At 35.7% G+C, this 26,568-nt stretch overlaps 4 protein-coding genes across 4 annotated transcripts in view; 3 read left to right on the forward strand and 1 right to left on the reverse strand.

Annotated features, from left to right (window-relative positions):
• LOC126971157 (EF-hand domain-containing protein 1-like) overlaps positions 1–945 on the forward strand; it is a 70,011-nt gene extending 69,066 nt beyond the window's left edge. Inside the window, exon 16 of the mRNA XM_050817310.1 lies at positions 643–945. Coding sequence (XP_050673267.1) covers positions 643–897 — 255 coding nt within the window. The 3' untranslated portion in view covers positions 898–945. The remainder of the gene's footprint in view (positions 1–642) is intronic.
• Positions 946–2,071: 1,126 nt separating this feature from the next.
• LOC126971182 (probable Golgi SNAP receptor complex member 2) lies at positions 2,072–20,923 on the reverse strand. Its single transcript, XM_050817351.1, has 4 exons — positions 20,426–20,923; positions 20,035–20,140; positions 17,862–18,042; positions 2,072–2,409 (listed from the first exon to the last, which is right to left on the reverse strand). Exons 1-4 carry the CDS (start codon positions 20,554–20,556, stop codon positions 2,201–2,203), a joined length of 627 nt encoding a protein of 208 aa, XP_050673308.1. The 5' UTR covers positions 20,557–20,923; the 3' UTR covers positions 2,072–2,200.
• LOC126971163 (multiple C2 and transmembrane domain-containing protein-like) overlaps positions 5,137–26,568 on the forward strand; it is a 112,637-nt gene continuing 91,205 nt past the window's right edge. The window contains exon 1 of the mRNA XM_050817327.1: positions 5,137–5,279. Coding sequence (XP_050673284.1) covers positions 5,275–5,279 — 5 coding nt within the window. The 5' untranslated portion in view covers positions 5,137–5,274. The remainder of the gene's footprint in view (positions 5,280–26,568) is intronic.
• On the forward strand, positions 23,073–26,181 carry LOC126971175 (neuronal membrane glycoprotein M6-b). The gene has a single exon (XM_050817344.1). It carries the CDS (start codon positions 23,522–23,524, stop codon positions 24,269–24,271), a length of 750 nt encoding a protein of 249 aa, XP_050673301.1. The 5' UTR covers positions 23,073–23,521; the 3' UTR covers positions 24,272–26,181.

Below are 26,568 nucleotides of genomic sequence, written 5' to 3' on the forward strand. Positions count from 1 at the left end.
TCAAACATTTAAAATTAATAAGTTTTGTAGAAAAAGAGTGGCCTCAAAATGAATAAATTTATAAAAACTTTAATTTAGTGGTCTAAGTAATTTATTAAATCACTTAGACCACTCGTTTTCTACAAATATCAATTTTACCTGATAGAAATCACACAGTTTGTCAATCCAGTACTTACATAATATTACAAATTATGAAACACGATACAAAACGACGAACGGCATTACGATTGTCACACAAAAATAGAAAAAAAAAACAAAAAGTTTTGGGGGTTTCCCATACTTAGAACTGAAACTCAAAAATGTTTTTTCATCATACCCATACGTGTGGGGATTTCTAATATAATTTTTTCTAAACTGAATAGTTTGCATGAGAGACACTTCCAAAGTGGTATAATGTGTCATCAAACATCCACCGAAAATTTGTTTGACCGAGACCTACTATGTAGTTTTTTTTTTCTATGTAATTTTTTATTATTTTAAATCGTATTACTATTACTAAAAACGTATTAATGTTCTGTACAAATTTGCTGTAGGACAATTTTAGGCACTCGATATATTGTACCACCTAGCATGGTAAAACGGACGCACGAGAGCAAGAGAATGCATTTTCCTACTCTATAAGAATGGTCTTTCAAATTGCAGGTTCCTGAATATATGCGGCTAGCGTCGGATGCCTATGATAACGTGAAGAATATGCGGCGTGATGTTCCTGAAATATCTCCAGCGGCAGCGCGAATAGCTGATCACCCGAAAATGTTAAGACCAGACGCTCCAGTCAGCACCTGTCTGGTCTCCGAGTCTACAGGCGGTCCCTGCGCCCCGAGGAAGCCTGAGGATGTAGCCTTTGCGTGCGAGCACGTGGAGCCAGTGTTGCCTTGCTGCGAGCCAGATAAATGACAATAATTGCTCAGCCAGGATGCCTTTAAATAAATTATTTTACCTTTTCTTGTTTCCATTACTTACTTATCCCAGAAGTATACCAATTTACTTTTTAAGTGCCATTATTCATGGACAATACGGGACTCAAAATTCGCGCCTCTCGTAGTCCCTCGGGGCCGTCTTGAGCCAACCGTTCGAGTGACACATTGTTCGTAAATCTTGATAAGTCTTGTTCAACTCTCAGGTTGTGGCTCCATCTATAGGATCTACTTTACAGTTGATAACCTGCTCAACCACAATATTTGCATATTAGGAATTGACTTGAGATGTCGCTCTTTCAAATCTAAATAATTTGTTATTTTTAAATTGATATACCAAAATTCATGGACGATGCAGGACTTGAATTATTTTTAACTATAATATAAGATTACAAACTATTCTAAACTTTTATAAAAGATTTTCATGTGTCTAGTTATAAGTACCAGAATATTTTTTTTTGTCTCGGCTCGAAATAGTTTTTCTGCCCCGGCTTAAATCCGACACAGATGTAACGTTTTTTGTGGGAGTTATAAGACTAATTTTATTAAGAAAATCTATCCAGATACTTTGTTTAATGAAAAATGATCAAAGTGAAAATTCAAAGTCAAATGTTATTTTATTCAATATAAGATTTTTAAGTTCCCTATTGAATATTATTTACAAATCAGTGCCTCTGGAACTCGATGAATAACAAAAACCTACATATCTCTGTTTGCTGAAGAAGAAATTTACCGTTAAAATAAAGCCTTTACACAAGGGCCCATTGTTACATATTTTATGACTCAGGATAAAAAATTAAGAAAAGTTGAGCATTAATGAGAATAAGTGACAAGAAACTCATTGTTACTCTAAAATACCCAAAAGTATCAACTTACCTAAACTGAAATTTACTTTAATAGACAGAATAAAAAATACCTACTTAAATGATAAAAAACATCTTCAAGAGTTATTGAGTACAATTATGTACCAATTCACACAAATTGTAAATAAATTAAGTTCTTTATTTTGTGAACATTTTATAAAAAAATAAACTATTTAAATAAAATATAGATTAAGTTTAATAACAACAACAGCAGGCTCTTTATAACCTGAAGCAGCAATCGCTTAACTCGACCATATTTTAGGGATCGACAACGAAGTACAAAAACAAACATTATAACTTCACATAAATATATTTTTAACGCATATAATATTATATGCATATGTATATATATACAAATTTTATAGCAACATTCTCCTTACACGATAAAGTAATTTTAAGCGCGTCGACCTCGTATAAAATTTACGTCAAATATATTATAACGAGTACGATCACTGATAAAGTCACAAACATTCCTCCGAACAGTATGTATTTATCTTGAGCCACTCTCTTCTCTATAAGCGATATCGTTGCATTTGACAAGCCAAGGGTGTTGGCAAGGTCAATCAATCTCCTGTGAGCACCCTTCAGGGTATCTCTGTTGTAGCGCAACGTATCCAGAATACGTGATCCTGAAACAATTTAAAAGTACGATCACTTGATATAGAGAAACCAGAATTGAAGCCTTAAGATTACAACATACTAGTGCTACACGGGTCTATCATCTCTGGACCTCGTTGGAATTTAATGACGTACCCAGGGCCGGATTAAAACTTAATGCCACCCCTGGGCACCGGAAAAAATTCGCCCCAATACTGGACTTTTAAATAAACTTATAGTTTACATAATTTATTTTTCAAAAATAAAATAACTAATTTATTTCAGAAACTTTATTATATGTCATATATTCTAAAAACATGAATAAATATTTGATTTTTTCTAACAATTATAAATTTGGCACTATTTGGTGACCATAACACGTCTGACTTTTTTTTAAACAGAATTAATTAATTATATTGAGCAATCTTGATAAGACTAAAAAAAATTTTTTTCACTTTCAAAATTTTGCCGCCCTGGGCACTTGCCCCAACTGCCCCTAGTATAAATACACCGCTGGACGTACCGGAATACGCAGTGTTGGTAGGCCCCCCTACCAGATGGACCGACGATCTGGTCAAGAACGCCGGAATACGTTGGATGAGGGCAGCGCAGGACCGATTGTCGTAGAGATCTTTGGGGGAGGCCTTTTTCCAGCAGAGGACATCTTCCAACTAATGATGATGTTTAAAAAAAAGGAAAGCTATTGTTATGGAGAGATAAGTGTGAGCGACGACAAGGAGTGAGCGACGCTACCATTCTCTGACAGCCATGATATGATCTAACTCACCGCATTACAAAATGACATATGGCGTAGGTGCCGAGATAATCTTCTGAGCCTGTCACTCAGACTTATCTTAATATAGATAAATCCAATGTCCTGATGTTTGCTCCCAGTGAACTCCTAAACTAATAAACGAATTTTATTGAGGATTACTTCATGGGTACAGTTTAATCCAGCTTGAGAGATAGGATAGTATTTACTTCGATTTGAGAACCATAATTACTTTTATTTCCAATATTTATTTTATATGGACATATTTTCTATGAGGGAATTATTGGCGCACGGTTTGATAGTTCTGCTGTAAAAGATTTTCATTATAACTACAGGGAGCATATCATACGAAATTATTCTTAATGTTATGAAATTTTATTAACACATTATTTATTATATACAGAACAGCGTCTGTCGGGTCAGCTAGTAATATATATAAATTGGAAGATCTTGGGAGTCTAGACCTCCAAACTGGAACGTCATTGAACCTACAAGTTTGAACTTTGAACGCTTGTCCGACACAAATAGAGGTGCTGTATATTTTATTATGTCATTGTCACGCCAAGTCGTTATATCACTGGTTATCTACTAAGTTTTATTACTACTATCAAGCAATTTTAGCAGTGGGAGGACAGTTCCTTTGCACAGGATGGCTAGATAGATTATGGCTACCACAACGGCGCCTATTTCTGCCGCGAAACAGTAATGTGTTAACATTATTGTGTTTAGGTCTGAAGGGTGCCGTAGCTAGTGAAATTACTGGGCAAATGAGACTTAATATCTTATGTCTAAAGGTGACGAGCGTATTCTGGTGCAGCTCGAAATTTGTGAGTTTTTCAGGAATCCTGAGCGGCACTTCACTGTCAGCTAAACGTCCTGCGAGTCACGTCTCTTAAAGTCATAATTAGTGTAATAAAAAAATTCAAACTTTAACCCAAATCGATAGTGCGTGCTCTTAAACCACTTTGAGAGAAGTGATTAAATTCGATATCAGCTGTTTGAACAAACTTCTACAGAACTAAGGTCTATGGTCAAAGCTAATAATAATTAAAATGCTGTAGAACCGGTTAACAACACTCGTCCCATTAATGTTATATGAAGGACATACAAGGGCATAGGCACATGTACCTTCAGGTACCTATAATATAGCCGACATTTTTCGAGCATATTAAAAAACAACAATATACCGCCAGTCGCAGAAAGCATCTATAAAGTTAATGTGTCATTAAATATAATATTGTCACTTTCTTTTTCATTTTGACAGTCAAAGATAGCATGTTATATAACGAAACATTAACTTTTAATATGCTTTCTGCAACTGGCGGTTAATCTAAACTTTGATTTCTTATATGTTGATTCAAGTCATTAAGAAGCCTTTGTAACTTTATGTGAAAGAACAAGACGTTTGTAGGTCTGATGTTACGAAGGTACACTTCGTATAATAATATTCCTGAAAACACGGTTTCTTCCTATTTGCTTTCTTACGATTTAACTCCACATTTTTATGATATTTTTAGTTAACACGACGTTTCAAGACCTTTTCAGATCTTGATTTCAGGAGGACGGACAAAGTTATAACTATACGCGTTCTAATGCTTTAAAAAGTGTTTTATTTAGAAAGTTCCCAGAAATCCACGCTATGGTTGAACGCCACACATCCAGATATTGTAGTTTTTCGATTATGGTGCACTGCTCTATCTGCACCATTAATTGCCTTACCCCATAACGATAAATCATTCGAACGGTTAGTTATTAATCCTAGAAGTGAGGGTTGTCACTTTAAAAACATAACAAACGATACAAGACCACCGCACCAAGTCACAAATCAAAATATTACTGAATGCTATAAAACACTCACATGATTATGATATCCACAGCTATTCTCACGTAAATACAAAATAAACCAGTCACAACTAACTAACTTAATTGCCGCAAGCGTGATAACGATTGACTACTGCCAAGGTGTGTGTTGTTTAGAGCTGGTAGTGCCGAGCCGACATTGAACGACCATACGTTGTAAATATTAGAGAACTTATAATGCAGTGATTTGTGTAAACATTTCGGGTGATTCGAGTGTTGTGGAGTTATCTTTGTGATTGTATTGTGGCTCGGAAACATTTCTACAATGTGGTGAGTGATTTACATTTATTTATAACTCACAATTGACTTGCCTTTAGCTATAATCACACCACACTGAACAATTTGAATTGTTAAAACAATAAGTAATTAATTCAGCTGATTACATATCAGGTGTTGAGTATAGGCACTCGCGGTTCGCACTGGTAAGAAATTCACAAACAGTGCTGTGGGTATTGTGAATACATTCGGGGTCAACGAATAGTTCGAATAGTGGGGCCGGGAAACGGGAATAACCGACGGAAATAATCATCTAGCTACCTTCACCTGGTAGGCGAATATATTAATAAATATTTATATACTGTAGTGAAAGTTTGTTTGCGGAGGATCTTAGTGAAAATATTAATAACGAACGGTAATTCTTAAGTAGGTAGGTCATTATGTTAATTAGCCTACTGCTGTATAGAGACGTGTGTTTAATTCTTAATGATATCTTAATGATAAACAAGATATATATATTTATATAGCTACAGACGTCACTAAGTGTAAATGATTGGAATTCACGTTTTATTTCAATGTTTTTAGATTTTTATAAGCGACTGTATTCTATCTTTTATTTTATTGTACTCTTCACTCTCTTTTATTCTTCACTGAGCACAAATTCAAGAAATATACTAAAGCTACTTTGACAAAGAAGGCTTACTATAGTATAGTACATTATGGATAATGATAAGATAAGATAAGATCATTTATTTGTAGTCATGGGTATACAAAGATGTTACAAATCACAATAAAAGTTCTCCATTCCTTGCCCGCATGCTGTGGCGTACAAATAGTAATTACTAACAAGTCAAACAAATATATATTATATACACAATGACAGTTAATTGATATACATACCAATAATTGAATATTTTGAAATAACATATCATAATTGAAATTGGTAAAAAGTAATTAAATTAAGTAAATGATTTAAAAATAAATGTTAATTGAGTGTTGTATCTGAAATGAAGTCTTTTATGGAATAGTACGATTTTATCAGTAGGAGATTAAATAGCTTCTTTTCAAAACACGTCAACTTAAGTTCTGTGATATGTGTAGGTATCTTGGTAAATATTCTCAGCGCCATTTCAATAACACTATTGTACATAGAAGCTGTGTTACTGCCATGTAAACGTAATCTATTCTTGCTTCTCAAATTTATATTATGGATTTCAGATGTTCTGACAAATGTATCAGGGTTAGTTTTAACAAATAATGCTATTTCATAGATATATAGTGAGGTCAAAGTGAGAATTTTGAGTTGATTAAAGAATGGTTTACAACTATCCCTTATTTTAAGACTACACATTGACCTAATGCTTTTGGGCTTTAAAAATTATATCTTTTTCGCATGAGTTTCCCCAGAAAATTATGCCGTATCGTAAGTTGGATACAAAAAATCCATGATATGCAGTCCGTACAGTTTGTCTATTAGCTACTTTTGAAAGCTCATGAAGTGCGTACGAGAATTTACTTATCTTACTAAGTTCTATTGCATGTGCCTTCCAATTTAATTTACTGTCAATATTAAGTCCTAAAAATTTTGTTGTTTCGACACTTTCTACAACACAGTCATAAGATGGGCTGGGAGATTCTTATCGGTTCTTCTCCTCATGTGTAAGCCCCTTTACGAACTGATGTAACTTCATGACGTTTACCAAGTGCTGTAGCAATATGTTATATTACTGTCACTCCCTATGGTAAATAAATATATTTCTGTTGCACGCTGTGTTTCCCTATTATTGGGCGTATCTGTACTATGTAAGCTTTCTAGCAAATGTAACTTAATTTAAGTGTATGTGTAATATCTGTTCTTTCTCTTCAACACGGAGAAGAACTTTCGATAGGAAAATATGGAAAGATCTACAGGAGGCCAATGTCGGCGGACAAGCGAGCGATGTATAAGTATAAGTTGTAGCATATGTTAAGAATGTACCTTATTTAGTTTGCTTGCAATTAAGGCTCCATTAATTCATTTAAAAAACCATCCAGTTGGATGATAGTTGCCAGGGATTTCAGTTAGCAAGGATTTATTGTGAGTTCGTTAGGATTCAAAGTAAGGAGCTCTAAGTTTTACACGGTCAAATAAATAAGCTCTTACAAATATTACCTTATTCAAGGATTCAAATTTAGAAGGTAATTTGTGGTCAGGCGTTAACTACGTCTTTATGTTTCTGAGCGGAGATTAAGTTAAATATAGCTTTAACAAAAAATACACTAAGGTCAAGGTTTAAGTAATAAATCAATTCTTTGTAGAAAAAACATGCAAAAACAATTATAAATTAATAATATGTTTCCGGAATTACTAAAATATAACTAAGAATATATCTGATATAGGTAATTGATGTGTCAAATAATCTATGTAGTTGTTCCCAATGTATTTGGTGGTTTCCTCTGCTTTGGCACATCGAATACAAACCTGCCAGATATTATCTAAAAGTTATGAGGTACCTTAAATGTTAATTCCGTTAGAATTTGTTAGTATGCATGCAGAAAGCATCTCCAGTCTGCACGCATGGCCTTGGGTTATGGGTCGGCTCCCCGGCCGAACGAACAGGTTAACTCTGGGCGTGGGCATCCCAGCACCAGCTCATTTCATTTGACCGATAATATCTCCGCTCATGTTGGTTATTGTGCGGTGCGTAGAGCTATGGGGTCTCGAGGATTCGATTACGGTATCGTCAGATCACTGAGTAATTACTAAGGGGCCTAAACCTCGCGTCGTATTCCTCATTGCTGGGGGTCGTGATTTCTCTGAGGATTCTACTTTTTGTGCGTCATGAAGTCCGGTATCCAGAGATGTGCGGATTTGGTCAGACCATCTTATAGGGCTGCGACCTCTGGGGCGTCGTCCGTTTTTTTTGTCCTTCCCAGTAACCATCAGTTGTTCGAGGTTGTGGCCATCTTTACTGGCGATATGTTCAAAAAACTCTAAGATTCTACGGAGGCAGATTGATGAGAGTCTGGTTTTTACACCTAGAGTGTGAAGGATGGATTGGCCAAGGGATTTGAAACATCTTCCTCCAGTAACACATCTAAAAGGCATCAATGCGATCTCTGTCAGCCTTATTAACATAAAAACACTAAAGGATAGCATAAAAATAGTTCCAACTTTGACTGCATGGCTAAAGTTTAGTTTGTTTTGTTGGTACATTTTGAAACCACTTTGTTTTTCTAATTCTAGATATTATAGATATTTTTATCGTAAATTGCATGAAGCATACAGTGCAGCTTATGCTAATAGAAAATTGTACAAGAAGAAGTTAAAAATATAAAGTTGCAAAATATCTGACATAACACTAGGTAGGTTTGCGCTATTTATAACATAGGGCCTAAAAAATATTGAGAGAGTACATATTAGGTAGGTCTGAGAATCGGACAACATCTATTTTTCATCCCCCTCAATGTTAAGGGTGGTCCAAACAATTTTTTTGACATTTTTTTAATTTGTTTGATTATGAGTCAGCATTAAAAAAATACATACAGCTTCAAATTTTCACCCGTCTACGATCAACAGTTACTTTTGTATCACGATTTTAATATCGGCAATACAACGTTTTTTTTTTATGGAATAGGAGGACAAACGAGCTTACGGGTCACCTGGTGTTAAGTGATCACCGCCGCCCACATTCTCTTGCAACACCAGAGGAATCACAAGAGCGTTGCCAGCCTTTAAGGAAGGTGTACGCGCTTTTCTTGAAGGTACCCATTTCATATCGTCCCGAAAACACCGCACAAGGAAGCTCATTCCACAGAGTTGTAGTACGCGGAAGAAAGCTCCTTGAAAGCCGCACTGTGGAGGACCGCCACACATCCAGATGGTGAGGATGATATCTTAACTTGTGGCGAGTCGTGCGTAGGTGGAATGGCAGGCATCAGGAATCAGGTTAAACAGCTCTTCGGAACACTCCCCGTGATAAATGCGGTAGAAGACACACAATGAAGCGACGTCTCTACGCAACGCCAAGTGATCCAGCCGTTCGCGGAGCACTGGGTCCCCGACAATTCGAGCTGCTCTGCGTTGCACGCGGTCAAATGGATCGAGCTGATACTGGGGTGCGCCAGACCAGAGATGACAGCAATACTCCATGTGTGACCGGACCTGCGCTTTGTAGAGCGCTAGTATGTGGGCCGGCTTGAAGTATTGCCGTGCTCTATTGATGACGCCCAGCTTCTTCGAAGCCAATTTGGCTTTGCCCTCCAGATGGCCACGAAATTGGCAATCGCTTGAGATTTCGAGACCCAGTATTCCGATACTAGGCGAGGCTTGGGAAGTGTTGTCGAAGAGCGGTATTACGACAAATGAGGTTTTTTTAGTGGTAAACGCGCAAACTTGAGTCTTCTGGGGGTTAAATTGGACAAGGTTCAATTTAACCCATTCCGCGACCTTCTCAAGAGAGGACTCGATAGAAGACAGAAGTTTCTCCCGGCACTGGTCGACGATTTCCCGAGAGAGACCTGCATGGCTCGTGTATACGGCATCACCAGTGCTGTCGTCTGCATTGGAAACCTCCAACATATCATTGATATGGATATTGGACACCTCCAACATATCATTCATATGCAGAAGAAACAGCGTGGGAGATAGCACACAGCCTTGGGGCACTCCAGCATTCACGGGCTTCGGGTTCGAGCACTATCCGTCGACAACGACCTGTATGCTGCGCCCAGTGAGGGAGCTGGAGGTCCACTTGCACAAGCTCTCGGGAAGCCCAAATGAGGGAAGTTTTGAGAGGAGCGCCTTGTGCCATACACGATCAAAGGCCTTTGATATATCCAGGCTAACTGCCAGGCCTTCCGCCTTGCTTTCAATAGCCGCCGCCCATCTATGTATTAGGTATACCAGAAGATCTCCTACCGACCGACCATGGCGAAAGCCGAACTGTCGGTCGTTGATTAACTGGTGACCTTATAGATATACCAAGAGCTGGCGGCGGATTATGCTCTCCATGATTTTGGAGAGCAGGGAGGTAATAGCAATAGGCCTGTAGTTTGCCGGATCCGAACTGTCTCCTTTTTTTTTGGATCGGATGGACAAGGGCTGACTTCCATGAGTCAGGGACTACGCCTTTGGAATAAGAGTGCCGGAATAAACGCGTTAGCACCGGAGTCAAGTCAGGGGCACACGTTCTAAGCACGATTGGATAAATGCCATCCGGCCCGCTCGACTTCCTGACGTCCAACGAAAACAGAGCTCGCCTAACAGTTTTCTGTCTGAACTGTACTTCAGGCATAGAGCTATGACACCGCGGGATGGTCGGCGGTGTTTTTCCGTTGTCGTCAAGAGTCGAGTTGGAGGCAAAAAGAGCGCAAAGGAGAACAGCTTTCTCTTTTGCTGTATGGGCCAGGGTGTCATTTCTCAATGGCAACGGCGTCAGGGACGGCAGGTTGAAGTTACCAAGAGCAGCTTCCGACAACGACCAGAACTTGCGTGTTCCGGTCGGGTAACTGGAAAGCTGCTCGCCGATTTTGACGACGTGCTTCGATTTCGCACGGGCGATTTGCCGCTTAAAAAATCTGGAGGCACGGTTATATTTCCTCTTAACAACTTTGCAGTTCGGATCCTTTGTGCCCAGCGCCGCAACCCAAGTTCGATATGCGTTTTTTGCAGTTAGATGCTGCTTTAACTGACGCATCGAACCAGGGCTGTGATCTGCCACCGGTCGGTACTACAGAGCTTGGTATAAAAATATCTATGCCCTGTAGTATCACATCGGCTACTGCAACGGCGCAGGGACTAGGATCGTCAGAAGGGAAACAAACCTTGCCCCAAGGGTAAAATGCAAAAAAGGAACGCATCCTATCCCAATCTGCTGACTTACAACTACTACAGTGCCAAACGCGGCGGGTCGCTGGTGGTCTGCGACGTTGGCGTCGGATAGGCACTACACTCCTGACCAGGCAATGGTCGGAAGTTCCAAGAGGGGCGTCGACAAAGACCTTTGCTGGGTCAGCTAGTTTTTATATAAAAAAGAAGCCCGCTGAGTTTGTTGCGCCCGTTATTCTCAGGTCTTAGGCATACCTTCTGGAATGGGTGGTAGTTTCTGACTTTTAATAAGTGATTTCATATCCTCTTTTGAATATAAGTATTTGAATTTGACGTAATGTCCGGTGGTGGAATTCGGCCGCTGAATCAACCCGAAAAGCTCATCTGAGCACTTACCGTGATAAATGCGGTAGAAGATGCACAGAGAACCCACATCTTTAAGCAACGTGAAGGCCGATTCGAGCCGCTCTTTGTTGTAGGTGTAAATGGAAAAAGCTGGTACTGGGGAGCGCCCACCCAGAGGTAAGAACAGTACTCTATGTGAGGACGAATTTGCGCCTTATATATTTGCAGGCGACTTATAATAATAATAATAATAATAAAGCCTTTTTATTTCCTTAAGTAACATAATAATACTTATAAAAATATATATATAATATGTATATACATTTAAATAATATTTTTATAGTTAAGGCCCCTTGGTGGGTATAGGCCTCCTCCAACAATTTCCAGGTTGTTCTTGACTTTGCTTTCTGAGTCCAGTTTTCTCCAGCAATTTTTTTTAATTTCATCAATCCATCGTTTCTTAGGGCGTCCTCTGGCTCTCTTGCCTCGTGGTCCAGACCAATTGGTGACCAGCTTTGTCCACCTTCCATCTGTTGACCTGGCCACATGACCAGTCCATTTCCACTTCAGTTTTTTCATATGTTGAAGGGCATCTATTACTTTTGTTTTATTGCGGATGTTTTCTGATCTTTCCTTGTCCTTCAGCTTTATATTCATGATGCTTCAAGCGACTTATAGTGTATATTAAATATATTATCGCCTTCTACACCAACCTTTCAGAGACCAGTTTGGCCTTCTCTTCCAAGTGACCACTGAAAGTCGGTCGATATACAACGGCGCCTATTTCTACCGTGAAGCAGTTATTAATTAATTAATAAATTATTCTTAATGATACATCAACAGTACACACATATTACAATTACATAATATAGAATTACAAGAAATTAAATTACTGATGTGAGTACCAATAAAAGATGTTAACAACATTCATAGGTGCTGCTGTGACAACTAACTACTTACTACTTACAAACTTATTTTTACTAACTATTAACTAAATAACATAATATAAACTAAAATAAAAAAAAAAACAATTTAAAGTTGATTATGTACTTCAAGTTATATAAGACTACAATTATTAAGATTAAAAAAGGAATAAAAGATAAAAAATAAATGCCTGTTGGTTTTTATTAATTGGGATGTTTTCGTAGGTTACGTTTTTTTTTTTTATATTATCTGGCTCCGTCGACTGAATGTCGACGATTCGGCCAACGTCAAGGTGGAGAGATTTTTTATTTTAATTTAGCTGATTGAAGTATATATAGAGCTGATTTAAAAGGAAATGATCTGTTGATATAGCTGTGGTTTTTTTGTGAACTCAAGAATAGGCAACAAGAGTTAGTACGGTTAGTAATAAACACCCATAATATTAACTACGTTACGTTTAAATTCCTTCAGTTATGTGTAAGAATTACCGTGTTTCGGTCTGAAGGGCGCCGTAGCTAGTGAAATTACTGGGCAAATGAGACTTACCATCTTGTGTCTCAAGGTGACGAGCACAGTTGTAGTGGTGCGTTTACCAACTGCTGAATGTCCTGCTCGTCCCATCCCTTATTTTCATAAAAAAAATATCGACGCCAAGTATGCCGATACAAGCTAGTATGAAGTTAAAATACTGTCCTTTTTCAGTATTTTGTTCGTGTCCAGGCAGATTAAAGTTCTGCATTAAAGCCAAAGGGAGTTATTTCGAAAAAAAAAATATTTTATTTAGTGCCAAGACTAAAATAAATAAAAACATAAGTGTTTTATTCAGACTACATTTTATTATTATTAGGTACATCGCTATTTTTATATTAATCTAGCTGAACCGGCAAACGTTGTTTTGCCATATAAATATTTTTTAGAGTTAGACCCTTTCTTGGACATTGCAACATTACTTTATTTTTCTAAAATCAAAGATTTTTCTCTTAAATAAACGTAGCCTACGTTACACCTTATTACATCAGCTACCTGCCAATAAAAGTCCGGCCAAAATCGGTCCAGCCATTTCAGAGATCAGCCGGAACAAACAGACAGACAAAAGTTGTAAAAAATGTTATTTTGGTGTATGTCAGAAGTATATATATTTATATACATGTAGTGAAAAACGGTTATTTCAATATTACAAACAGACACTCCAGTTTTATTTATATGTATAGACTAGCTGACCCGACAGACATTGTTCTGTTCATAATAAAAAAAACTCTTGCGCGTGGAATTTCGTAAAATCCGTTGTTAGCTGACCTCGGCGAAAGGAATATTCCTACCAAATTTCAAGTTTGTACGCCAGAGATATCGTGATGAGTCCATCATCATCATTATCATCATCAGCTACCGGAAGACGTCCACTGCTGGACAAAGGCCTCCCCCAAAGATTTCCACGACGATCGGTCCTGCGCTGCCCTCATTCAACGTATTCCGGCGATATTGACCAGATCGTCGGTCATCCAGACGACCTGTATAGCCGAGTGGTTAGCAATCCTACCTACTAAGCTAGAGGTCCCGGGTTCGAATCCTGGTAGGTGCAAGCATTTATATGATGAATATGGATGTTTGTTTTCGAGTCATGGATGTTTAAATGTATTTATGTATGTTTAAGTAAGTATATTGTATTAAATATATCATTGCCTTGTAACCCATAACACAGGCTATATATGCTTAACTTGGGGCAAGATAATTTGTGTACAAAGTGTGCCAGTATTATTATTATTATTATCTTGTGGGGGAACTACCAACACTTCGTCTTCCAGTACGGAAATATGTATAAATGTGGTCGCCATTCGAAGACTTTACAGCCCCAACGGCCATCTGTCCGTCGAACTGTGTGCCCTGCCCACTGCCAGTTCAGTTTCGCATATAGGTGGAAATCTCTTACATAATTAAATTAATATTAATTAAAGTAATACTGCGTCGTTGTTAATTATTAATTAAAGTTATTGTGTCGTTGAGAATAACAAGCACCCTAATCATTTAATAATGATTAATTAAACGATTTAATTTTTAATGGTTTCATGTAATCGTGAATCATAATACCTTTTAATATGCAGATTGCAAAAGACTGTGATGTCTGGGGAAATAATATAGAGAAATATTTTAACTAACCTAAAATTTATATTTTTTTTTGCCAAGAACTAACTACAACCCATTCGAAAATATATAATCTAATATCAGAATTACACTGTTTCTTCTGCATATCAATGATATGCTTCAAATCAGCAGTATTCATTGCTATCAAACGACAGAACAGGGTTTGCTTCCTACACCGGCCGTACCAACATATTCCGGGATAGCGTCGACGAAAACCGGAACAAACTTATGTCTGAAATCGAGACTATGCTTTGCAAAGTCTCGGAATGGTGCCGACAAAATTTAGTCCAAGAAGACACAAGTTTGTGCGTTCACCACTAAAAAGTGTCCCTTTGTCGTATCCCCTCGATTCGAGATCACTCCTCTAACTGCCCCAGCCTGTATTGGCATACTTAGCGTCGATATATCGAGCGACGTTCAGTTCCGTGATCACTTGGAAGAGAAGGCCAAACTGGCCTCTTAAAAGCTTGATGTACTCAGTAAGGCGGGATAGTAAATTCTTCCGACAGTGACTTCACTATAAGCCACAGGCTGCGGTTTTCCTGAATAGATACGACATAGGGACCTTCAAGAAAAAAGCATACTCCCACCTTAAAGGCCGCAACGCATTTCTTGACACCTGTTGTTGCGGATGTCCATAGCGACAATAATAATACACACTGTATAAATTTCAACAGTTTCTATTGCGGTGTATCAGATGCAGTCCGCTGACAGACGGACGGACTGCCAATTAAGTCTTAGTAATATGGATGCCGTTTGTTAGAAAATATCCAGTCCAGTATCCAAAAACAATTAAAACAGTGCATACAAAATATTAACTTTAAAATATGAACAGTGACGGACTGCCAATTAAGTCTTAGTAATATGGATGCCGTTTTTTGTTAAATGTTAGAAAATATCAAGTCCAGTATCCAAAAACAATTAAAACAGTGCATACAAAATATTAACTTTAAAATATGAACAGTGACGGACTGCCAATTAAGTCTTAGTAATATGGATGCCGTTTTTTGTTAAATGTTAGAAAATATCAAGTCCAGTATCCAAAAACAATTAAAACAGTGCATACAAAATATTAACTTTAAAATATGAACAGTGACGGACTGCCAATTAAGTCTTAGTAATATGGATGCCGTTTTTTGTTAAATGTTAGAAAATATCAAGTCCAGTATCCAAAAACAATTAAAACAGTGCATACAAAATATTAACTTTAAAATATGAACAGTGACGGACTGCCAATTAAGTCTTAGTAATATGGATGCCGTTTTTTGTTAAATGTTAGAAAATATCAAGTCCAGTATCCAAAAACAATTAAAACAGTGCATACAAAATATTAACTTTAAAATATGAACAGTGACGGACTGCCAATTAAGTCTTAGTAATATGGATGCCGTTTTTTGTTAAATGTTAGAAAATATCAAGTCCAGTATCCAAAAACAATTAAAACAGTGCATACAAAATATTAACTTTAAAATATGAACAGTGACGGACTGCCAATTAAGTCTTAGTAATATGGATGCCGTTTTTTGTTAAATGTTAGAAAATATCAAGTCCAGTATCCAAAAACAATTAAAACAGTGCATACAAAATATTAACTTTAAAATATGAACAGTGACGGACTGCCAATTAAGTCTTAGTAATATGGATGCCGTTTTTTGTTAAATGTTAGAAAATATCAAGTCCAGTATCCAAAAACAATTAAAACAGTGCATACAAAATATTAACTTTAAAATATGAACAGTCTAGCTAAACTATACTCCAGATAATAATAATTAGTATATAATTGTATCTTTACATCTTGGTCATTATATAAGTAAAACCCTAGATACTAGCATGTTCTTATAAAAAAAATATATTTGAAACAGAAACGGAAATATAATTATTTCTATAGGGAGTGACAATAGCTAAGGCTTTTGATTGTGTTCAACATTCAACACTAGCTATGTCACTATGGCATAAAAGGAACTGCGCTCATAACCAAAAAAAAGTTTGTGTGTACTTATGTATGCACGCAACAAGTTATACTTCTTTGGCCTAACGAAGCAAATATCATTAAAATGCTATTCTACGTTTTTAGAAATATCAATTTTGTAAAAATCTTGCAAAGATGGCTTTGACTATTAATTATTTAATAATGAATACGACTGTATGGGTTTGAACCCTTTGCCTGTCCTAATAATGCACGAAGAAATAAAAATAATAACGAATGACACAAACGTCAGAAAATTTTAGGAACAAACTTCAACCTGTTACTTTTGTGTTAGTAGTGCAGTGATGCACGCGGATCTTAAAATTTCACTCTCATCATTTTTCCAAAACGCGCCTAAACAAGTATAACTTAAAAAATTCAACTATTTACTGTTTATCTGTTGGTTTCCCTAATTCCCGATGTCACATTCAGATGTTTCTGAACACAGTCACAAATGTCATTATGTCAATGTCATGTCACAAGTTGTTATGAGAAGTGTGGCATGCTTTTTAAAAATATAAAAAAAATGTTGCTCTTTTTTGGAAATCCATACTCTTCATTTACCACCTTTGAAATCAGATATACTCTATTTCTTCTAATATATGTTAGCAACCCTAATATATCGGCTTTTGATTTGCTTTCAAAGATTGGCATTCAAAGCAACATAGTATGTATGCTTTGTAAGTATGTTTCAAGATCGTTAATCTATACCTTATCAGATAACAAGCCAGCCAAAACCAAAAAAAGATACATACAAATACAACCCACCCGTATAATCCTAAAAAAAACGGTTTGTAATTTTTCCATTTTGGTTTCTTACTATAGAGTATAATTTACCTTTAAAACTGGCAAAAACAATAAATACTATTATAATTTAGGTCAACCATAAGTTCCGTTACATATGCATTTATTTTTTATGACATCATGTAATCTTAATAAAACTTAGATGTTTTTATTTATTGGAGTCTAAGTGATAAATGCACACATCTAATCTATTTGGCAACTAATGAGTCTTTTTGGAAATTTTTTAATATAAATTTTTGCATTAACAGCTTTTTTAGTTCCAACAGCATGTACTTTTCCTGCTAGGTTTATCCTAGATGAAAGATGACCGCTGAAGCCATCAATCATATAAAATGAGAATTCCATTTCAACCGGGAGGTGTCCACTGCTGGACAAAGGCCTTTCTTCAAAGATCGCCATGATGATCAATCTTGCATTGCCCTCATACAACTCTACTAAATCTACTCCGGCAATCTTGACCAGATTGTCGGTCCATCTTGTGGGGGGCCTACCAACACTATGTCTTCTGGTATGTGGTCGCCATTTGAGTACTTTACTGCCCCAACGACCATCTGTCCGTCAAGCTATGTGCCCTGCCCACTGCCACTTCAGTCTCACAACCATATGGGCTATGTCTATAAAAAGGAACTTAGTATGGCTGCCAACAAACCTGTATGAAGCATCTCATCAACATTTCTGTGAGAGTTTTGTAATGACACACTTTCTTGAGCCATGTAGTCCACAGTTATAGCTGTATGATCATTTCCAAAGCGCCTGCTCAACAGTTGCTCCCTTTCTTCCTTTTCTTGCTCTCTTCTCCTTCTCTTATTCTGTGCATTTGTAAGTGATGCCTGAAAATAGTAACGAATACCTTATTATATTCTACGAGTATACAAAATAAATTAACCTATATTCAATACTAGTTTAAGCTAAAGAAAATCTAATTCCAACTTTTGTGTGTCTATTTCCTTAGCTGACTTCTTTGATTATTGAATTTTTTTAAAGACGTATATTACATTTAAGTGGGCTAAGAGAGCTTCAGTGGTCTCAAACACTGCAATGCTTACAGATTTATTGTGTCCTTTTCCCAACTACATGATAATTCTACAGCATCTCTCAGGCTAATCGCTTTTATGAAGCTAAAAATTTCCTAAGGAAAGGAGGCTTTCCAAACTCATTAATTTCTAGATACTGGCCTCTATTTGAGTGGAGCCCACTGCACTTGTTTATTATCTCACATTATTTTGTCCTTTTCATGACAGAATGAATGTACAAGTGGGATTGTCATTGAATCCTACAGTGAGTAAATATTTACTTAGCCTGCATTGACAAGTGATCAGTCTTCTAAGAGCTTTTAAGTGATCTCTATTTAGAAACGAGAGAGTGTTTCTTATTATAGCCATAAGGCAGGGGTGCTCAAACGGTCGATCGCGAGTGCTTTTTGAGTCGATCTCGAGAAAAAAATCCGAATTCACAGATTTTGTTTTAGGTTACTAAGATCGGTAATTTCCGTACTATCTTATGAAAAGTATGCTCAGGACATGCAGATTCAACATCCAAAGTCACTTTTTAGTTAAGTTTAGAACTCTAGACACTAGAACACGATTGTTTTATCAGAGTCAATAAACTCGGAATTTTGAATAGTTATGAGTTTTTTCATTGATATTTTAGAGCAGCAAAACTAATATCTATGTCATCGTGACACTCTACATAGACGACAATCCTTCATCACACATACTTGATGCCTCTCAGTGTCAATCAATCGTACTCTAACAATTTTGAGGTAGATCGCGAGCAGTTCAAGCTTAAGCATAAGGTTTACCCCTGCCATAAGGTTTACTGAGTTACAAGGAATTATTACTCTTCATAGGGGCCATCCATAAATTATGTCACACATTAAGGGAGAGGTAGGAAATGGCGAAGTGTGGAACATGTGGTGGCTGGGGAGGGGTCCAAAATTTTGTAACATCACATATTTGCAAAATATAATACTTTAAATCCATGTATTACAACAGTAAATTTAAACAACATATCTACTAAACTTGCAAATAAAATATATTTTATTATTTTTTGATAACTTTGATGCCTTTGTTTGATTTAGTGTTAGTTTCATTGAAAAAGAATTAAAATTGAAATATAAAAAAATAAAAAATAAATTTAAGAACACTGCTGTTTTAATTTTACAAATTTCTAACCGGACCCTTATTCATAATGGTCCGCTAACTTAAAACAGCTGCTAAGGAGTGTTTTTTCTCATTCTGACTTAGGTCAATAGAAGAAGACAGAGTGAGAATTATCAATGCTTTAAGTTAGCAGACTATTATGAATAAGGGGGTATATGTAAAATTGCGATATATGTGACACTAGGGGGATCTCACAAATGTGACCAGCTGTGACAAAAATGGGGAGTGGTCAAAAAATCATGAAGTTGTGTGACATATTTTATGGATGGACCCATATCATCCAATGAGGAAGTTTTATATAAAACTTTATAGAAATATTTCCTTTAATCGTTAATAAGATACGGTGCATAGCAACATGCATGAATGTTTGCAAAATTGAAAAGAATTATATAAGAATTAATATGATATTGTGCATGTAAATGGTAATGACAAACCAAAATGGGTTACTAACATCTCCAATCAACAATAACATTAATACGGATGAAATTGAAGAGCGAGATGAACCAAACATAAGTGTTTATGTATGAAAGTTTTTATCTAAGTTGAAGGCAGAGAATTTTTCAGGAAAATGGAGGTGTGAATAGAACACATATTTGAACATTAATTATGTGGAATTAATAATATGTGAATGAATAAATGTTACAATTTATTTTGACTAACCTGTATATGTTTGTTGTCGTACTTCAGTTGATCAACTCTCATTTTTGCCATTGGTCTCTGATTTATGGGAGTCTTAAACACAAGAACATCTAGGCGTTCACAGTTCCTGTAAAGTAAATGATTTCTATCTTTATGAATGTAGGTGCTATATTTTTATAGTTGCGAGCCAGTGGTGAACCTAATACTAATGTATTGATTGGTCAATTTTTTTAAGATTTCCATTCCTTCATCAATTGATGTTGACAAACTTAACTGGCAGCACTAGCACCAGTTTTTTTCTTATACTTATAAATATGCTGACATAAATTTGATAGTAGTAGTATTATAAAACAGTACATACAGTTAAACAGGATGGACATAACATATGGACACACATTTATACATAACTTACGTATTTATTTGTTTAATTCTTGCTTGTATTTCATTTTCAATAGCCTCAGCGTTCGGTTCATTTTCCAGTTTGTAAAACAGTGCTGAAGTATCCAATATTAATTGACTTGTTTGATGATACAGTGTATCCATATTGTTATTATGTATTTCAATTCTTCAGTATATTACAACACAATAAAATTACAATGTTTTCCTAACAGCATTCACTGTGTAATATTGTGTGATAATTATTGAATGATTAAATTATATATCGGTCTTTATCTAACACCACAATCCATACGAAAACAGATTTTTCCTCATATTAGACAGATTTGAATTATATTTTAAAAAGTAGGTGCCCAGAAGTTTTTAACTTTATACATTTTTAATTCTATTCACACTTTTTAAATTTTTTTGCCGTCCTTAATGGGCGAATTATTAAGAAAAAGTATTCACTGTTCACACTTTACAAGTTTTTAAATATTTTGATAATAATTTGTTACGTGCTTACTGCTGAGTGTCGGCATAAGTCATAATATGTCAGTGTCCACCAATTCATCAAATTAATGTCAAAATGACAAGATTGTGAACAAGAATTTTACAGAAAATGTAAAAACTTCCACAGACTATAAAATATAAGAAGTTTGCTTTCGTATTTTGTTTTGCATGGTAAAAGAATCAGGGCTGACTGATAAAAACACATACGCCGGTATATGGCAAATACAACTCATTTTATCGAATAGACACGATAGTCGAGCGGCTCATTGCTAGGCAAGGCAGCTATATTGCGAAACCAAACCTATACTTACGATATTCTTATCCTTACACCAAATCCATACTTTAATTGATAATTGGTTTCAACTGCAATAATTTCATTTCAAAAGAAGAAGACAAAAGAAGTTTTTACCAATATATAGATAATGTAAGTATATTAAAAATACAATTCTAATGGTGGCACCTCACATTGCTATTGTTTGATATCGAATATGCTGAAAATTTACGAAAATTTTTGCTTGATTAGATCGCATGGAACGAAAAGATGGACGTGTTCAATGATATTATATACAATAAAGAGGTAGATATCGCACTAGCGCGCGCAAAATGTTGCAGACAAATTCAGACAATTGTCGTAATTTCATTTAGTCGGCTAATAGCAGCGAGCTAAGCGGAACGTTTTCGTGGCGTGACAATAATAATCTAAAATGCCAACCTGTGTTTAAAAATGTAAAAACTATGTTTGCAAGATATATAAGAGTGAAGGTATTTCATACCATACGAAATTATATAAAAGAACGTCGTATTTGTATTTTATCACGATTTTATCTCTTATTTACAAATAAATCTCGAATTATTAACGTGGTGGTTCGAGCAAGATAGAGAATATGATGTCAACTGCAGCGCGACAAGGACAAATAGTATGCGTCATAGATTAATCAACCAGAAGTGAAATCGTAGGCAGAATACATAGCGTTCGTAACCGCTTGATTGCGGAACTTGAGTTTTCTTGTTAGTTAGTGAGCGTCTTTCTTAAATAATATTATGATGATAATAATAAGTTCTGGCTTTCAAAGTCTTATAATAAAGATGGTATAGAATGAGATTAGTAATAGCAGGCTATTTGATATTTTATTAGTAATCTTGATCTTGGAATGTATGTAACGTATCAGGAGGTCTACTCGCAAAATTGACATAGACACATTTGGAACGATACGATAATACTCCCAATATACCGCAACTACCCTGTCTGCCGCGGGATGATCGAGGTAGTATATTTTAGGACAATTTCGGAAATGATGTAAAAAAGGCGTTGTTCCATTAAAAGTAATATGAAATTTAATATTTTTTTATAAACAAGTGCGTATAGCTGAACAGCTATCAAACTACAAAAACAAGTTTTAGGGTAGGTAGCGGACGTAGACAGTAAGTGCTATCTGCTTGCATAGGAGTTTTTTCAGTAACACTGCCCTTTCGGTATATCCCTTGCTAACTGCAGAAGAATCTATGGATCATTTTCTGTTTCTCCCATTATCTTATTGTAATAAACCCTCAACAGAAATACATTCATAAATAATATAATATACAAGAAATAATACATGTAAACTTAAAATTTTTTGGGAGCCATCGTTAGTAAAATTGTAAAAATGGAACCCTTATTGTTAATACATTTCGGTTTTGTTTTGATATGTCTGAATTTTTTTATTATTTTATGTACAAATAATTTATATCATCACTATGGCTATTTATAATCAATATTATTTTTTTTTTTTTTAAATCAATAACACCTAATTTACCTCATTTAAATGTAGTTTTACTACTTTATAACTTTTATTACATGAACTCATGAATTAATCGTATTTTAGGCATAAATCACGGTGTACGTAAATCATATCTGGTGAATGATTCTGTGTTTTTGCTATGCAAATACGAAGCAATTAGTAAATAAGACTTATCTCTTTTTCACTTGCGATAATTGCATTTACTATCCTTCTTTGACGTGTAATCGTAATGTAGTGTGCTATTGCAATGTTAAATTATTGATGTGTGCGTTTGTGTATCATTTACAAACACCGAATGTTGTCTAGGTAACCTATCTATACTTTTAAATATCATTGGACGTGTTGACTGCAGCAGCGTCATGTTATTTCCATTGTGCTAATCACCAGAACATAGACACATGCAAAGGTAACAATCACTATTTGGTATAGCGACGAGTGGACAGCAAATGAACATATTCGCAGTTGTGTGATATGTTGCAAAAACGGACAAGCGAGTGGATACGGGTGTTTAATGTATTTCGTATTCATCTTGTTCGCGAGAAGTTCTTATCGTCGTATTTCTGTGAATAAGATAAAATATGACGATGTGATGAAATATGAAATAAAAAGCATAAACAAAATTTGATGAAAAGGTCTTCGTTACCACGTCATACCAAACATAACAATCATCTTGATTCTCGGTGTCATGTGTCAACTTGTCAAGTGCAAGTAAAGTGCCTGGGTACTGGGTTGGGTTAATTTCGCAATTACACAATAAAGTGACAATAATTTTAAAAGTAGTGCTAAGTTTTTAACAGGCGACTGCCCATTTTACTGAATACTGGATAGTTATACTTGTGAAAATGGGAGATTCGTGCCAAGCATGCCTAACAAGGGTCCCTCACGCTACGTTGATAGCTACGATTATGTGTTGTTTAGGTGTAGGAGTGTTTTGTGGGACTATGTACCGAGGATCAGCACTTTCTATTCTCATGTTCGACGAGGTTTTTCACTTCCGCCTTATATGGATCGAAGCTCTGCAGATGATCTTTATTGTTGGAAGTGCATGTATGGCTGCTTTAGGCTTTATGCTCTTATGCCTAGGATGCCTGACAACAGGCGCAACTAGACAAAGAGTGTACCGAGCTTGGAGAGCTCGAGTCGGCGGTCGGATATCTTGTGCAATCTTTATGATTATTACTTACATTTTAACTTTTGTCTGGCTTATACTACTTGGATTTTTAGTGATCACAACATTCTTATTTACAATTTTCTGGAAACTCTGTTCTAAGCCCCGAAATATTGACCTTTCAACATGTATCGATTTTACTCAATTTGATTTTATGTTTCCATCATCTGTAAAGCAAGAAGATATGAGAATATGTGAAGCACACAAAGTCAAACTGTTTTGTAAAGACTATGTTGAGAAAGCTGAATTCATGTTTATATTGGCTATGGTGTCATGTGTACTGGTTATTTTGAGTTTGGTGCATTACTTAATGTGCCTATCTGCAAATTATGCTCACATCAGAGACCACGAGAAGTTCCAGGAATTGCAAGAGTTGCAGTATTTGACCAACCCAGACTTACATGCCTCTAAAGACAGATTCTAGTATATGGCCCGTGCGCCATTGCTGCGCTCACTGGAGGCCACTACAAAAATGTGACCGAATAATGAAGTTATTGCATTTTAATGTGTAAAACAATCAAAAATTTAAAGACTGATATATTCAATGCACACGAGAGCTAAAGATTGTTACATATCAAATCAATTGGGCTGCTACTGATAATAGCACAGTGTACTTTGGTGCATAGTGTTAGTGTTTGAAATATAGCATAAGTTAAGTATAGTTTTAAACATTCCCTTAAATATAAGTTGTTAGTTCACTTAAGCTAGAATGTTTAGATAGTTAATCCAAAATTGGTTAAATTGCATTTATAAGGCCTGTAGGTACTTGCATTTATAGTACAAATGGAAATTAATGAATAATTTTTATATTTATTGTAAGAAAATCAGTACATTTACTATGAGTATAGTGTTACATTTTGTTATAGTGGAACCAAGAGCAGCATTTTCACGTTTGCAGAGAATATTTTCAATATTTAGAATATATTTGTCACAAAAAGCTTTTAATTATATTTTAGTCCAGTCCGTTCAGATCTGAGTGATGATTGAGCGACTCTCTCCAATGTGACTGTATCATATTCAAAACCGGTCTGTCGCGACCGTCTCAATTTGGCCGCTTAACACAGTGACTGTGTCACTAACAATTATTTATATTAATATTATATATTCATCCTTTTTTAGGAATCTCAACAAATTTTTGTCCTCTTTTAATTATTTAGTTTGTTTCAATTAACATTGTTATGTGAACATCACCTGCTAGATCCCTAGATGAAATAGGAAACTGTGAATGAGGCCAGAGTCTAATTTTATGCCCAATGTTCAAAATAAATATCTTTTTCTCTGCAAACAATGTAGTGCAGTTGCATCGAATTTGAAAGAAATCCAGTATTTGGTAGCAGCTAGATAGATATATTTCATGATTGTACCTAGCATCCGAAGAAAGCAAAACTGATAGTAAGGGTACTTGTTATCACAATACTAAGATATAGAAAAAAATAAGTTGATCCGGAATCAAACCAGAGTAGGTATTCTGTACTCTGAGACCCTATTTTTTCCTCTCATTTATGGTTATCAAAACTGGTCTTCCTCTATGATTATTGGAACTGCTGGATTATTGGATTTGTATGGGAAATAATAAATTAATAAGTTTTAAAATAACTATGGTTTTTAATAAACTCATACACACTTAGTTTACGAAATTTAGTATAGAATTTCTTAATTAAATACTTTTACAGGCACATTATTAATATAATCTTTCAATTTTGTAATCTTTTAGTATTTGTTTCAATTATTAAACTTTATATAAATTCAATAATATAAGTATTTTATAGAAATTCTCGGACAGTATTTTTTAGTTCAGCATGGTACAATTTGTCCACAAATTTAAAATTCTATTCTTTATACTGTGGCTTTTGTGGAAAGTCTGCACAATAGAGCCAATGTCAGGTTGAGGTTCGCTACCAAGTAATGAGTAAAGGTACAGTGTTGAGGAGTATTCTGTTGCTCAGTATAATGGACATATTCACAAGTGGATTCCTGGCTTGGAAAGTTTAGTCTTTGGCACCCTCTGATAGATGGAGTGACAATATGTGCAGAGTTAGCGCAGCGGCTAGATTATCAACTTGAGATTGACTTGTATTGGTATAGGCCTATGTGTAGAAGTGGACTAATACAGGCTGATAATGATGATTAATGTTCTTTGTATTATCATAAAATTAATAAGCTAAGCTACAATTTTGTTTATAGTTTCTAATGTTGTTTTTGAAAAGGTTTATGACAATAATACACAATCTTCACAATAGAGACTTTAAAGACAATGTATTTAGTTTAAGATTTAGATTTCTTAGTTTGAGCACTGCAATCTTGTACTATTTGTATTAAACTGTTTATTTTTAAGTATGTTTTATTCATTATACATTTATTATCAAATGAGCCATGAGATTTCAACTGGGAAATCAAGTGTGTGAAACCTACATGTGATGTTTTCATGAGATTGAACTAAAGGTGTAATGTAAACAGTTGTTTTGTTTAATAGACTCGCTGTTTTGAGGTACCATGTGGGAGCAGATCTGCCGCTCAGAGAGATCTGTTTTTCGATTTAGCATATGGTCTGACATATTATGTTGGCAGATTGGGATGAGATGTGATACATTCTCGCATTCTATCCATGGAGTTAGATTTGTTTTTCGCTAGACGATTCAGATGTAACTGCTAACTCTGTTGCTCATGAAATTCTACAAGGTATGTGGCTGGTCACAACGATGGCTTGACCACTCCTGCAAA

Source organism: Leptidea sinapis, chromosome 23 (assembly GCF_905404315.1).
Source record: "Leptidea sinapis chromosome 23, ilLepSina1.1, whole genome shotgun sequence".
In the NCBI taxonomy this organism is placed as follows: Eukaryota; Metazoa; Arthropoda; class Insecta; order Lepidoptera; family Pieridae; genus Leptidea; species Leptidea sinapis.